Consider the following 14,442-nt stretch of genomic DNA (forward strand, 5'->3'; position numbering starts at 1 on the left):
TCTGAAAGGATCACTCATCACCCTGCCAAAGAGGACAGCGGCCCTTTGATCTAGGCAGCCTTCTGTACATGTGTGTTTCTGTGTGTTTGTGTGTCTGGTAGGGAAAAGTCAGTTCTCTCATCTGGCCACTGCCGAGTCTGTGTACTCAAAGCATGACCTGACCCCGTCGAAGTCAAACTGGTTCTATGCATTGTCCAAAGGATCTCGGAAGATGCACCATAGCAACTTCTCGACTGAACAGCCTCTTCCCATCATTCTCCTGCTCGCCTAATCATGCTGAGTACCTCATCTGTCACTCGTATTAAAGACACAGTCAAGCATGCTCGTTGCTGACGTGCTTAATATCTAGGTTAGCATTAAAACTGCATAATGTTCTTACTGAGCAACTGAGTAATAAAACCTAGTTTAGATACGGAACTTTGTGCATCAAAAGCCACTCAGAGAAAAAAGACCTCTAGTGCTTTACAGCTGTGTCTGAGAGGCAAAACATCAGCTGAGGCCGGTCCTTATCTCCACTATCTGAGCAGAACAACCATTCAAAGTCAGCTCAACATGTGTCAGCACAAGTATCCCCTCATATGCCCCGTCCCCCCCAACCCCCACACTCCGCTTCCTCCTCAGCAGACATGCCTGACATTCTAGAGGAGCCAGCGTACATTCCTCACATGCTCCAATCGTGTAAGGAAACCAGCGGGAGAGCAGGCCAGACATGTCACCAGGGCATTAGCTCTGCTTTCACTTTACAATGCACACATTTGTGTGCCTATGACAGTGCTCTTCAATGTCCTTTTACATGTGGTTGAATGAGAATTAGGCCTCTCGTGCAGACTGCAGCCTGAGTGGTGCGATTGGCTGTGGGGGGGCTGAAGCAGTGCTCAGGTGACCACAGTTAAGCTGTCTCACATGAGATCTGGAGGTGTAGCCGTCAGAGGGGCATCGGGGCTTCTTTTGCACGCCTTTAGCGGCTGCTGCTACTACTAGTTCATCTCAGCTGACTGCACAGGCACATACAGGATTCTTTATATATATATATATATATATATATATATATATATATATATATAAAATTGCACATCCATCCACATGAGCGCCAGCATGCATTCTCATACATTTTCAGCTTCATACTGAATAACCTCCAGTTCAACAGCCTCTCGTGACAGGAAGCTACACAGTGCTAGTGTCTCTCCTTTCCACACTTCAGATGCAACAGTTTCTCCTCAACCATCCTCACTCGACTCACATTTTCACCGCCCCTCCCATTTCACTTCCCACAGCAGCAACAGCAATAGCAGCGGTGGTGGAGGCAGTGGCATGGCGAAGAAAGGGGCTTCCTGAGCTTTGGAAGAGCACGTTAACCCAGCTTGGCAGGCAGTTAGTGAGTGTGACAGTAGCCGTGCTGGATGCCAATAGGACAAGCACTGTGCAGCATCTCAATGACCAGAATTCACTGAGTCCACAGAGAGGGTTTATGGTCCTCCCAGCCATACCGCTCCCACCCCTATTCTCCATCCAACCACAAAGGCATTCAGCCTTTTCATTAGGATGATAATGGGGCAAAAGCCGGAAAGGGCCCCATGTCTGAGCACCATAAGTTGTGGTGATGGCTTTGTGGTAATGCCATGCGTGTCCATGGGAGCAAAGTGTGCTGCTACAGGCCAACAAAGACAGTCAAGGCCGGAAGAAACAAAAAAAACAGCCCTGAAAATTTAGAGGAAGTCCCTGAAGCAAGGTAGATCTGGAAAATAGCCTTTGGATCATGATCTCACTCTGACCCATTCATGCCAACACACGGTTAAACCGGAACAAGGTAAACCATCACTAGGAAGCAGGCTTATGCTAACAGACCTTTAATAATATCCCTCAAAATTGCTGTCGCAGTTATCAGCAAAGGTCTTGTGCTGCACTCAAATTAAGACACAAGCTCTACCACCCTGTGAAAACAGTGTGTCTCAGCAAAAAGGGAAAGAATTTGTTGCTTTACTCTATTAATACTATTTCATGGCACACACCTGCATGAATCCATTCTGATACAGGTAAGCAACCTGTTACAAACACTCCAACACTGAGCATCTGCACTCCAAACTACGTAGTGTGCAAAAAAAAGATGGCCTCAATAAGTCTCAGAATGAGCAAAAACATGTGTCATGACAGAAAATCATATCTGAACGTATCATTTCATTTACCTGCATAAAAACGTAACAAGGAGCCAATTTCTGTGTTTAGCCCTTCCTCTTGAACTCTCCACGGGTCCTTAAATCCAAGCTTAAAGAGAAAGTCATTCTGGATCTGCAGAGGCCTCTCATCTGGGCTAAGCCTCCTGACAGCTTCACCATGCAGCTGAACATACAGTGTGGGGCTGGAATCACAGGAATCTCCATTGTGATGTGCAGTCAGCCCTGATTTCACAGCACCCTGGACACAGTTCGGATCTTGGATGTCAGGTGTATTACCTGTAGAACAGGCTCTTGACAATGAGCCGGCACTACTGCTGGGTGGCAGGCTGCCCAGACCGTGTGGGCTGAGTCTGCTATCCGGCCCCATATTGTTTGTCATGTCGTTTAAATGTCCCATGTTGCACTGCTTGTAATTGGCGGTGACAGCGGCGATGCCATTGGTGTGGTGTTGGGAGATGGGGTCCATGCTTGTGCTCGACGCAGGACAGTCAAGCTCCAGCTCGTCTGAGGAGCTACCATACATGTCATGGCCCTCTGTGGCACTGTCAAAGGAGGGACTGAGGATGGACGCCTCTGTTCCCAGGATCATGTCATCACTGAGGGAGTCCCTGTGTTCACTGAGCCGGGCCCCAGAGCTCAGGTCATCAAATGCGCTGCTCTCCACATCCGAACCAGAATTTAATCCATAGCTGTCCACACCATTCCTGTGCTCCGAATCATCGTCATTGGGGGTATCCATGTTAGAGTTAGAATTTAAGTCTGACAGCGAGCAGGTTATGTTGTCTTGTGACTCTGATTCTGGGGTGAAAAGTTTTCCATCAACGTCCTGTTGCTTTTGCCTCTCATCTGCATTCTCCATGAGCAGCAGTCTCAACCTGTCACTGGGATGGCTCCTTAATTCTGTGGATTCCAGAGGGGTCAGGTGGTTGCATTTTATACTTGAATCTTCTTTCACCTTACACGAATTATCACTATAGTCATACTTCACATTGCAGTTGCCATTTTGATCAGTCTTAGAGCTATCTTTACAAAAAATGCGCATAACAGAGCTCGACTTGCTGCAGAGTTTACTCAGTCGGAGCGCCACCTCGCCGGCTGTGGTGTCCATAGTGCAAAGGACCGGCCTGGGATATGAGGGCGTCAGTCTGTCGTGGACATGTATGGAGCCCCGGTGGAGATCTGCTCTCACCCACTCGCGATCTGCGGGCTGCAGCTGCATGTTCTGTCGGTGCTTCAGCATAGACTTCCTATCCAGACTCCGAGTGTGCAGAGACGCAGAGGACAGGGCCGAGTTCATCTTCGCGCCGCAGGCGGCGGTGACAGCTGAGGTGGCGGTAGTGGCTGCAGCTGCGGCGGAGAGGTTCCTCTTCAAGCGCCTCCGTCTCAACAGGAGAGAGCTAGAGTTGCTGGATGAGCTCCGGCCATTAGACGCTACGGCTCGGTTTGACGCACTAGATCCCGCCGTGGAGCCGGAATGAGAGAGGCCATTCCCGTGCCTTGCCTCTACGCGGGAGGGTGAGAAATGTCCACCGCCATCATCCGCTGGAGTCCCCCGGGCGACAGACAGTCCGCTGGGCTTCTTCATTAACTTGGTCGCGCCTCCATCTGACGCGCCGTCCTCAGCGACAGCCTGCACACTTTCCATCTCTGCCAATGAAAAGTCCCCCTCTCTAAATAAATAACGGTGCGCACTTGGTAACACCTACAACCTCTACATTTAAAAGCCTGAATACGAGCCCACCGTGATAAATGTCCGCCGACTGGGCGGTGTTGTTGAGTTATTCCACTAGTAGTCATTCACTTCTTCCCTTCCTTTCCCCGTCGGAGTCTCCTCCGCTGCTCCAGAAAAAAACATTTTAGTGATTAAATTCGCTGGGAAGAGGCTGGGCGCGCAGGGACAGAACAGGGCGGAGACGTGACTGTGCGTCCCATTTGGACCAAAATACAGTACTAGAATATGAAATGAACGTCGGCCGACCTCCTACGCAAATACTGACTAATATATATTCATGAGGACACAAGATGGGGTCGCTAACAACAACGCAGTGCATTGTGGGAAGTGTATTGTTCCAGAGAGCGGGCCATAGCGGGCCGCCGTCACCCGCTGCTGTGTCGCAAATACATTTCCCAAGATGCTTTGCTTCGGTTTCAGTCAAGCGAGGCGGTGAACAGAAAGAGGCGTAAACATAGCTCCTATAAAATGTGTGGCATTCAGATACAAAAGTAGCTCGTCCTCTGTCTGCTGTGTTGTTGTCTCCTCCCGCTACAGTAAAGTAAACTCTCACACGGCTAAATTAGGCTACACACGATTAAAAAAAGTAGGTTACCAGAGTCAACTGTTGAATATGTGAAGAAACTTTCCGCTGTTGTTTCGGATTCAGTTCACGATTAGTTGCGAACATATCGGATTTCTCGATAATGAAGTGCTTTAAGTTGCGCTGTTTGGCTAAATGAAGCTTCGCTGTAGGTCTAATTACTTCAGTGGTGACGAGGCACCATCTCATCAGGACGCCATTTCACAAGGCCTCACACCGGCTCTGTACACAGGATCCCATTCTGTTGTATTTCTCGCCATCTAGTGGATGAAACCGCAAAACTTTGTCCTGTTGAGGACGCAGCGACCCCTCAGAAGAGGGAGGCCGCTGTTCAGGTCACCTTTTCGCTTCTGTCTGACTTCAGTAAATGCAATAAAATCAAGTCAAGGCTGTTATTTATAGAAGCACGCTGAGGGAAAAAAAGCTGTTGAGCCAAAGTGCTTTACAGTACAGAAATCAGACTTGTATTGCAAATTTACCTAACAAGTTCAGCCTTATAGTGGGATTTATGCTGTGAATTTCCCTGAGTATTTTAAATACTTTGTAAAAAAAATAATAATAATTAGCAGACTAAATTGAACTGTATGGTTAGGACCCTCATTCTGGAGTTGTACCTGACTAATTTCAAAATTAGACCCTACAAAAACACCCAATGAATCCAAAAATGTCCTTTAAACAAGCATACTGTATTTCTATTTAACAGAGCAAGACCTCCAGCAGAACCAGGCTCAGAGAGAGTGTTCGTCTGCCTCTGCTGGTCGGGGTGAGGGTAAAGGCAGAGAGAGAAAAAAAAGGATAGCAGAGACAAAGAGACAAAAAACAAGAACACTGGACAGGTTGATGGAGTCAGACCAGTGCCAAAAACATCTGCAAAGAGGTACAGAGAGGACAAAGCACAACCCATAGGAGAGAGAAGACACAAAGTTAATGAGAAAAGCCCTCAGAGAGCGCAGTACTCCACCAAGGCTGCTCCACAGTATCATTTCCGTCGGCTGAAATCTTGAAAAAATTTGTGGCAGAAATCACTGCACCATAGAATGTGGGCATTTTGTATAGACGTACCCACAAGCAAAATGACGTTGCACTGAGCACAGGCATGTGTTATGCATGTGTACGTTATGTATGGATACCTGCTCTGGAGCAGACAAGATGTTCCTTTACTTTAATGCATGACTAATAATAGTGAGTGGCCATTATGTAATATATAACAGTACAGTAGCCATCAGAGCCGTTTTTCTGCCTTACTTAATGCAACACAATTTTCTGATACTCACACATGTTCACTTAAGTAACATTTAAATGCAGAGGATGTAATGGTGTGATATTTTTACTGACATATAAGTTAAGATCAAGGATCAATCAATTCATCCTTCATGTGTTGTTGAATGTGTTATTTTTTCCTATATGTTTAACTAAATGCTTGCATGTAGACAAACAGCACATTTGTGTGGATGCAGCAGACAATTACATCCTTCATTTTATGAAACTCAATAACTTAGTCTCTCAAAAATGATTCAGATATGATGTCATCCATAACAATAAACTACAATAGTCACCAATGAAAGAAATACTTCTGGTTCAAAAGCTGTCTCACTCAGCAAACTAGAACATGATCAAAGTACTGCAACTAAATAATTAATTAAATGTGCAAAGAAATAATATTTCCAAACGACGGGACACAACTCTGTTACGACAGAGCACAAACATTTGTTTAAATATGTTTATTTAAAATCAAAAACTGGTTATTTGGTCTGTTTATTAACCATTTCAAGTCAGTAATTCTGTATTTTGTAGAAGCTCCTTTGGCAGCCATTACCCTCAAGTCTTATTGGTTGAGTCTCTGCAGGTTTTGTGCACCTGGACTTGAGCTGTTTATTTGATTCTTCCTGGCAAATTCTCTCAAACTCAGGGAAGCATCTATGAAATTCCAAATTCAAGTCTTTCCTCAGATGTATGAAGTATGAGCTCTATTTGACCAGTCAGTAGTCCAGCATCATCTTCCCAGCATGCTTTGGTTCACTATTGACTGAAAGGTGAACCATCTTTCCAGTTTCAGAATGCTGCAGGTTTTCTTCACTGACCTCTCTGTATTGTGCTGTATTTTTGCAGGGTGTCATGTGTCTTTTAGTCAGAGTGGCTTTCGTTTAGCTCAGGGGTGTCAAATTCAGGAGCCACATACAGCTTAATCTGATCAAAAGTGGGCTGGACCAGTGAAATCACTGCAAACCATCCTATTATTAACGATAACTGCAAATTTTTCCCTTTGTTTCAGTGCAAAAAGGTGTCTTCTGAAAATGTTCACATCTAACCTTTGCACCACATGGGTCAAAAGTGACCCATATTCAATGGAAATTGTATCTGTTGACCCATAATGAACTATCATTTTAAGATGAGATTAGATAAGAAAGCTTTGCTGTCATTATACACAGTGTACAATGAAATTCTAGATCTTTCTCCCTTTTAAACATAAAAGATAAATAAGTCAAGAAAATAAAACAAGGATTAAAAAAACTAAACAGTGGAGTAAAAGACGTAAATATAGATCTTTACAAAAGAATTTACAAAAAATGTGGAAATGGCAGCATATAACAAAAGAAAAGAAAGTGACACAGTCGCAGATTAAAAACATCATGAAAAATTATTTTTAAAAAACTTCTGTTTCAACAATATTATGCCGGGCAGAATGGACACGTGGACAGCACCCCCAGCAGCAGACCGGACACAGTCTGCAGTGTGGAGGACCCCCTGAGGAAACACTGGAGTTAAAAAAAAAAAATCTGGAACTGAACAATATAGTAATTTACTTCAAGATCAAAACAACTTGTCAAAATTTTCAGTTTTTGTCTCCTCTTTAATTTTTGCACTTTGAAAAGTCATTCATGATTGGACCCTTTTTTTGGCCTGCAGGCCCTATATTTGACACCCTTGCTTTTGCTAACCTACCATCTTTGCCCTCCTGATCAAGAGCTGCTTGAGCTACATGCCAACTGTCCTCTTCCCCGCAGGCTTTCACAAGACCATAAATGCAACTCAGGTAGTTAGACCATGTACCGGTATGTATATTCAATGTCCACAGTCCAGCTCGATTGTATGTCAACTACTCAACACATATTCCTGTAAGTGAATGACCACCAACCCAAATATACTGCAAACTAGGAAAGCATGCATCAGTGGCTCTTTTATTAAAATGAGTTTAATTTGGACAAACAGAGACTACATTTTACAACATACATTTCAAATTGATTTACACCTTTATTGACTCTGTTCTGTGTATTTAAAAACTCTGACTTTTTGTCAAGATTTTTCACAGCCAAGTCAGTTACCAGAATGCTCAGATTTATTTTCTTTATTTTTTTCCAGAATTTTGGTACAAATGCTTTATTTTGGAACATTTTTTTTTAAATGGGACATGTAGAAAAAGAATAGAATAGAATAGAAGAGAAGAGAAGAGAAGAGAAGAGAAGAGAAGTTATACAGAACAACATGTGAGTAAACTGTAAGAATTATTCTAAGTTGAATTTATTAATTTATTGAAAATTGATTATGTAAATTTGCATTTTTTAAAAATAATTTAAGTAAACTTTCAAATCAAATTGAAAGTGATTTTTCCTCAATATGAACCAAATAAACCCGTCCTGTGATGAACTCTGTTTTCAGTAATCAACTCCTCGACAGCAAGTGAAGCACTTAATCACCCTTGAGCAGAATCTTCGAATCCTTCTGAAACGTTTCTTTTTTGGTTTTACTTCTATGATATCTGAGGGATCTTCTTGCATGTTTTAGTCTTCTTCCATGATATTTTCTGCAGGTTCTACATCTGTGACAGTCACTTCTTGAGGTGGTCTGTCTGTACGGATGTTAAGACTTGCTGCTGTAATTCTTTCGTCATTGGTGATCCCATCAGATACAGACGAGTTTTCCAGAGGAGCCGTCAATTTGGTTATTTTTTCTTCTTGATGAGTGACTGCAGTAGTTTGACTTTTAGTTCCACCTTTGTCCTTCGAGATGGATTTTCTGTCGTTCCCCACCACTTCAACCAGTGGAGCAGTCATGTGATCATCAGTTTCAACTTTGCTTTTCATGATAGATGTTCTATTCGTACTTCAAATTTGATCTAAAGGAGCCGTCAACTTGTTTATTTCGTCTTGTTTTTGAGTGACAGCAGTAATTTGATCTTTTGTTTCACCTAGATCCAATGCAGCTTTTGTTGAGCCTTCAGTGTCATTGTCTGAAGTGGATGCTTCGTTCGAACTTAGAATTTTACTTGAAGTACATATGTCCCCCCAGACATACACCCCCTGACAAAAGTTTTAGGACACTGTCTCATTCAAATAAAGTAGAACCTGTCCTACAACTTTTGACAGGGGGTGTATTTCATCATATGGATGTGATCAGGGCAGGACTCTGATCATACATGTAAAGTTTCAGGCAGATTGGAGCATGTTTAGGGCATTTACACAGCATTTGAAATTTCATGGCGAAGGATCAAAATTCCAGAGGCCGCCACGGAAACGCCTTTTGACTTTGGAAAAAGATTTTAATAAATTTGAATCATTAAGGCCTCTTGTAGATACTGGCCGAATTTGAAGTGAATTGGAGTTTCCCCCTAGGAGGAGTTCACTCTAGAAAAAAGAAAAATAGGCAAAATCTGACATTCAATGCAAAATAGCTCACTTCCTGTTGGGTTTGGAATGTGGCTGTCACTGACTTTTTTGTTCAGCCTGATGTGCTGCATATGTGTACCAAATTTGGTAGATACACGCCCTGTCAAAAGTTGTAGGACAGGTTCTACTTTATTTGAATGAGAAAGTGTCCTAAACCTTTTGACAGGGGGTGTATGTCTGCCACCTTTTTTTCCTTTTACTTCTGTGATATCTGAGGGATCTTCTTGCATGTTTTGGTTTGTTTTAACCATGATATTTTTTGCAGGTTCTATATTTGTGGTAGTCACTTCTTGAGGTGGTCTGTTTGTACAGATGTTCTTCATTGTAATGAACCGGTGGCCAAGAGCTGCACTGGGTGTGATCCTTTTATTTGGATCCATGTCCAGCATCTGCTTGAGTAGACTTAGGAAGGCCTTGGTGTCTTCTTCCAGTGTGCATATATATATATATATATATATATATATATATACCGGGCTTTGCAAAAGTTCTGTTACACTCGGTTTCATGATCTTTAGAGACGCTTACATGTCGGAGTGAAAAATTCCATTAAATAAACTGAAAGTTCTACCTTATAGGCAGGTGTCCTTAATACAATTTTTTTTCTCCGGTGAAGTTGTATCAAGATGGAAGTCAAAAGAGTTGAGTTATCTGCTCTCCTTTGTGCTGAACATCAGCCGGATGACCGTCCACAGAGTCGCGGAGAGGCTAAAGAATGGTGAAGATCTTTCAGGTCTTCACCATTCTTGGAAGATCACTGAAAGATCTTCACCATTCTTGAGCCTCTCCGCGACTCTGTGGACGGTCATCCGGCTGATGTTCAGCTGCTTGACTCTGTCAGACTTGTTGTGGCCAGCATGAAGGAGAGCAGATATCTCAACTCTTTTGACTTCCATCTTGATACAACTTCACCGGAGAAAAAAATTGTATTAAGGACACCTGCCTATAAGGTAGAACTTTCAGTTTATTTAATGGAATTTTTCACCCCGACATGTAAACATCTCTAAAAATCATGAAACCGTGTAACAGAACTTTTGCAAAGCCCGGTATATATATATTTCCGGAAATGGCTTGGATAAGTTTATTCAAACAAAAACGAAACATCAAAATTCGCCGCGCCGCCACAGACACACCTTTTGATGACAAGTCACCATTTTCACTGTGCATCATCATCAACGTGTTCAGGCTGTTGTCACCACATATGAGGTGAATATGATCAACTGGGTAAGAATGGGGCATGAAAGTGTAAAAAATGTCTGTTTTTATTGTCATATATCCCTTGCTCTTTTTAAGGTGAAGAGGCTCCAGCTCACTTGTATGCATATAGATTCATATTCATAACTTTTTTTTAAAACAAGGATGATTAACATTACATATTAAATCTTATGAAACAAGCTCGTGTAGCACCCTGTTACCCCTACTTAATTGTATCCATGGTTACAAGATAAAACCTAATCATATTTATTGATTTAAATAAACCTGTTAAGTTGCAAACATTGTTCTGATGAGCTGTTTTCACACATTAATGTTGGTGATCACACCAACCCAATATTATGTGTAATTGAAACGGACATTTCTGCATTGATTGATTTAAAAGAACTCTCAAGTTGTATTAAATTAATTAAATTGGCTTGATAACTTAATTTTACCCTCATTGTGTTCAAGATTTCAAGTCCCTAAAAACTGGTATTTATGCAACCAGTTATTAAATCACTGGTCTTTGAATATATAATAATCACCCTAACTCAACATAGTTTTCTGAATAGAATTTCATCTGAAGTAGCCACAACTCAAAAAGATTTATGCAAACTGTTGCAATATTAACAACTAAACATTTGATTTGAAAATGTAGATGCTCACATTTTCAAGTCTGCTTTAAAGTCAGACTCATGATGTCCATATATTCAATCTTGCTATAATTTTCCTCCTCTGCTTGTGGGTCATTGAAAGATCCTCTCCTAATGGATTTCCACTATGAGTAAGTAAATGTGCTTCGATCATGTTCACTTGACCATATGATAGACTTGAAAATTGTGCACCTTTCCTTCAAATGAAAATGTCAAACACAAACTTTGTTTTCCATTAGAGCTGCTGAAGCACCCTGCTCAACTGGCTGCATTTAAGCATGCAAAATGTAGCTACAGTTACATTTAATTTTTTTTCATATCTAAATGGCTCAATTATTTGCAGTCAGTGCACATCTTCCTCATTTACTTGGGACAACTGTATGTTTGAGGTTCAAACTCTTACAGTGGGAGTGCCAAAAAAGAATTCATGAGGAATTCTCTCATGATCCAAGACTGACTTAAAGTCTAAATTAAAGTTCTAGGTTATGGATTACAGCATATTACAGGACTAATTCTGTGCAAACTGTGTGAATATTTAGGATATAGTTCTACATCTATGTTAGGGGCGGTTTATCAAGCAAACTCGGTGTGAAAGAACCAATAAAAATAATGATATATTGCTTTTCACACTGAGTCAGTGAACGCAACTGAGTTTGGAAGAAGTTCAAATGCTGTATGAGTAACTCTGTGGTACAAGCCTAACAGTTGCTGTACACGCAACGTTATATTTAAGAAATTCTAAAATTTAGGTAGAATGACTTGTGTTCACAAGGTACAGAAGTGTGTTATATATTGAACAAAACAAGGCAGTCACTGTAGGAAAAAGGAATTTGTTAAAGAAAAGTGAGAATAATGCATACAATCCAAATGCATTCAGAAATGGAATTTAATCAGCATGAAGTATCCTTTACATGGTATTCCGCATTTCAAAAAGGAAAAAAAGGACTCCTTTCAGATTTGTTCAGTCACTCCGCCAACATGTAAAAGGAAACCGATTATTGCGGAATTCATGTTCCTTGATTCCAGCAAATATGGGAAAACCTCATGCTCAGCCCACCGGCTCAGGTTGTTACTTAGAGCTGAAAATGAGAAGTGGATCGTATTTGTATAACTTTATTCTTTCTAGGCTCTACGGTACTGAACCTGTGGATTGAATTTCATTCTTAAAAAAATGGCGTGATGCCTGAATCATACAGAAGCTTGTTCTAACACAAAAATACTTCATATGTCTCTGCGATGAGATGACCCAATGAAATAGTATTTATAAAACGGTCAATGTGACAAGAGAATAACCTGTGCGATTCTCTCGAGGAACTGGTCGAAACACGGACAAAACGCCTATTATTTCACATACAAACCATGCAGTGCAAAACAATTTTTATGTTGTCAATTCCCAGATTTTATTGGGTCATCTATCACTGGTCAGGACCTTGAAAATAAGGGCGAACACACGTTCCTTTGCAGGAAAGATGCATTATAGTAGGCGGCCAACAGCCTTTCACCTCTACTATTTTTCTTCATCTGACAAGAATTTCATATTGCAACTTTAAAAGTAATACAGTAAAAAATAATAAAAATATTTTGTGCACATAAAGCTCATGAGCGTTGGAATACTGGTGTAGGATCAGTGATCAGGTAACAAGACCATTAAAGTGAAGAGACAAACTGGTTACAGCTCAGAAATCCAACAATAATTTACACATTTGGACCCCAACCTTGAAACGATGACCGTTGTAAAGCCATACTCTTTACAGTGCAAAGAATTTATGCAATAGAAACATTTAAAAACCCTGACTCGGTGACTCCACTCAAATCAGTGCTCATCTTTTTGAACTGAATGCATCATTGTTTTCAATGACAGTTTGATCAAATCTTGTCTTGATGTATCGGTAAAGCTGTCAAACAGGCAGATTTTTAGGTGGCTCAGTCAAGAAAAATGCTGAAAAAGTTCTTCAGAATAAAGCCTTTCTAAAATAACATACAAAAGAAAACTTAAAACCCTGAAGTGTAGGCATAGTGTATATGCACAGTAAAAAACAATGGTGCGGGGATATACCTGCAGTTTAACCTTTTCTCTACAAACAATGGGTATTGCTTCATCAAAAGCTTGAGTGACACGAGTATAAAAGTAAAGTGTATAATACAATGCACATTATGAGCGAAGATCATGAACAGACTGCGGCAAAAATTAAACAAAAAAAAGAAGAGAACAATGTAGCAAGTCATCCCTCTGTAACTCAAGTTCAAAAATCACTCAATTCAAAGCGCTGAGATGTGGAAAGACACGGAAATTAATGGTTTATGATCCCAAGAGTCCATAATAAAAACAGAAAGCTGTTGCACACACTGGAGCCAGAAGATATCTGGCAGCTGCAAATTTTTACATTAAATTCATAAGACTGTGACATGACTAAAACTTGGTTAAGCATGAGTCTTCTTTAAACATAACCTTCCTTCTTCAGTATAAACAAAATGTACATTTGGAGAGAGCGCAGGCATTCACCCAAACTCTCAGATTCACAGTTAGCAATTAGATGTCAGCATTGTCGGTACAGTGAGAATTGCACATATGAAGAAACAAGTCAGGACTACATAGTAATGACACAGAGGGAACTCCAGGGGGTGCTATAGTCTAGGAAAAGCAGAAGGGGGGAAAAAAAATATTGCACATGATTCTAATGTTGGATGCGTCTCCCTCCCTCCTGTGGGGCTTTCTGAGTCGTTTCCAAAGTCCCAGCAGGTGCAGTAAAGATGGAGCTTCTGCTGATAGAGTGAGCTCAGAACAATCCGCCCTGCATCCTCGCATAGAGTCGCCCAAGAGGGCTAAAGGAGTGACAGCGTAATCAAGAAGAGGGATAAAAACATGTCCACTGAGACGAGTCCACTGGTGTTACTGATGAACCAAGGTACAGCTGCCCTCAGTAGATGTTGCGAGTGTCAGTCGGCTGCAAAACAGAAACTCTTCCGCTGTCCGATCGCCACAGAGCCGAGCACCTGCCTGAGAGCTCAGCAGAGAGGTTTAGGAGACAATCGAGTGAATTCCACACGGGGGCAATGTGAATCAACTGGAGTCATTACGTGCTACTACAGTGGATGGAGTAGTGGGTGTCTGCATCTTGTGGCGTAGTACCGACTCAGTTGTGTGGGTCTTGAAAAAGGCATTTCAGAAGACATGGCCTTATTGTAAAACGGGCACCATTTTACTGTCCAGCACTTAAGGTTCTCAGTGGAGGAGAGCGCCGGTCCGGCACTGCTTGAGACAGTGATGGTCTACTATGGTCTGTGAAACCTAAAAACACAAACAGAATAAGGATTGTTTTAGACATTTCACCACATTTCATCACCTCGGCTTGAACTCACGTTGCACGGCCAATCCCCAGCATGTGAATGTCTTCGAGTGTGTATAAGGTGATATTTAGGCATGCACGGTCACATGCCAACTAAC

The 14,442-nt window shown here is 41.7% G+C and overlaps 2 protein-coding genes across 5 annotated transcripts in view; both read right to left on the bottom strand.

Moving 5' to 3' along the window:
• The window catches only part of phlpp1 (PH domain and leucine rich repeat protein phosphatase 1), a 44,654-nt gene extending 40,518 nt beyond the window's left edge, over window positions 1-4,136 (bottom strand). The window contains exon 1 of the mRNA XM_022212928.2: window positions 2,184-4,136. Coding sequence (XP_022068620.2) covers window positions 2,184-3,819 — 1,636 coding nt within the window. The 5' untranslated portion in view covers window positions 3,820-4,136. The remainder of the gene's footprint in view (window positions 1-2,183) is intronic.
• Window positions 4,137-11,865: 7,729 nt separating this feature from the next.
• Window positions 11,866-14,442, bottom strand: part of LOC110964245 (phosphatase and actin regulator 1-like) — a 59,244-nt gene continuing 56,667 nt past the window's right edge. For all 4 annotated transcript variants that reach the window (XM_051952909.1, XM_022212926.2, XM_051952908.1 and 1 more), the window contains exon 12: window positions 11,866-14,286. In XM_051952909.1, the coding sequence (XP_051808869.1) occupies window positions 14,271-14,286 (16 nt within the window). In that variant the 3' untranslated portion in view covers window positions 11,866-14,270. The remainder of the gene's footprint in view (window positions 14,287-14,442) is intronic.

Source organism: Acanthochromis polyacanthus, chromosome 9 (assembly GCF_021347895.1).
Source record: "Acanthochromis polyacanthus isolate Apoly-LR-REF ecotype Palm Island chromosome 9, KAUST_Apoly_ChrSc, whole genome shotgun sequence".
Taxonomy (NCBI): Eukaryota; Metazoa; Chordata; class Actinopteri; family Pomacentridae; genus Acanthochromis; species Acanthochromis polyacanthus.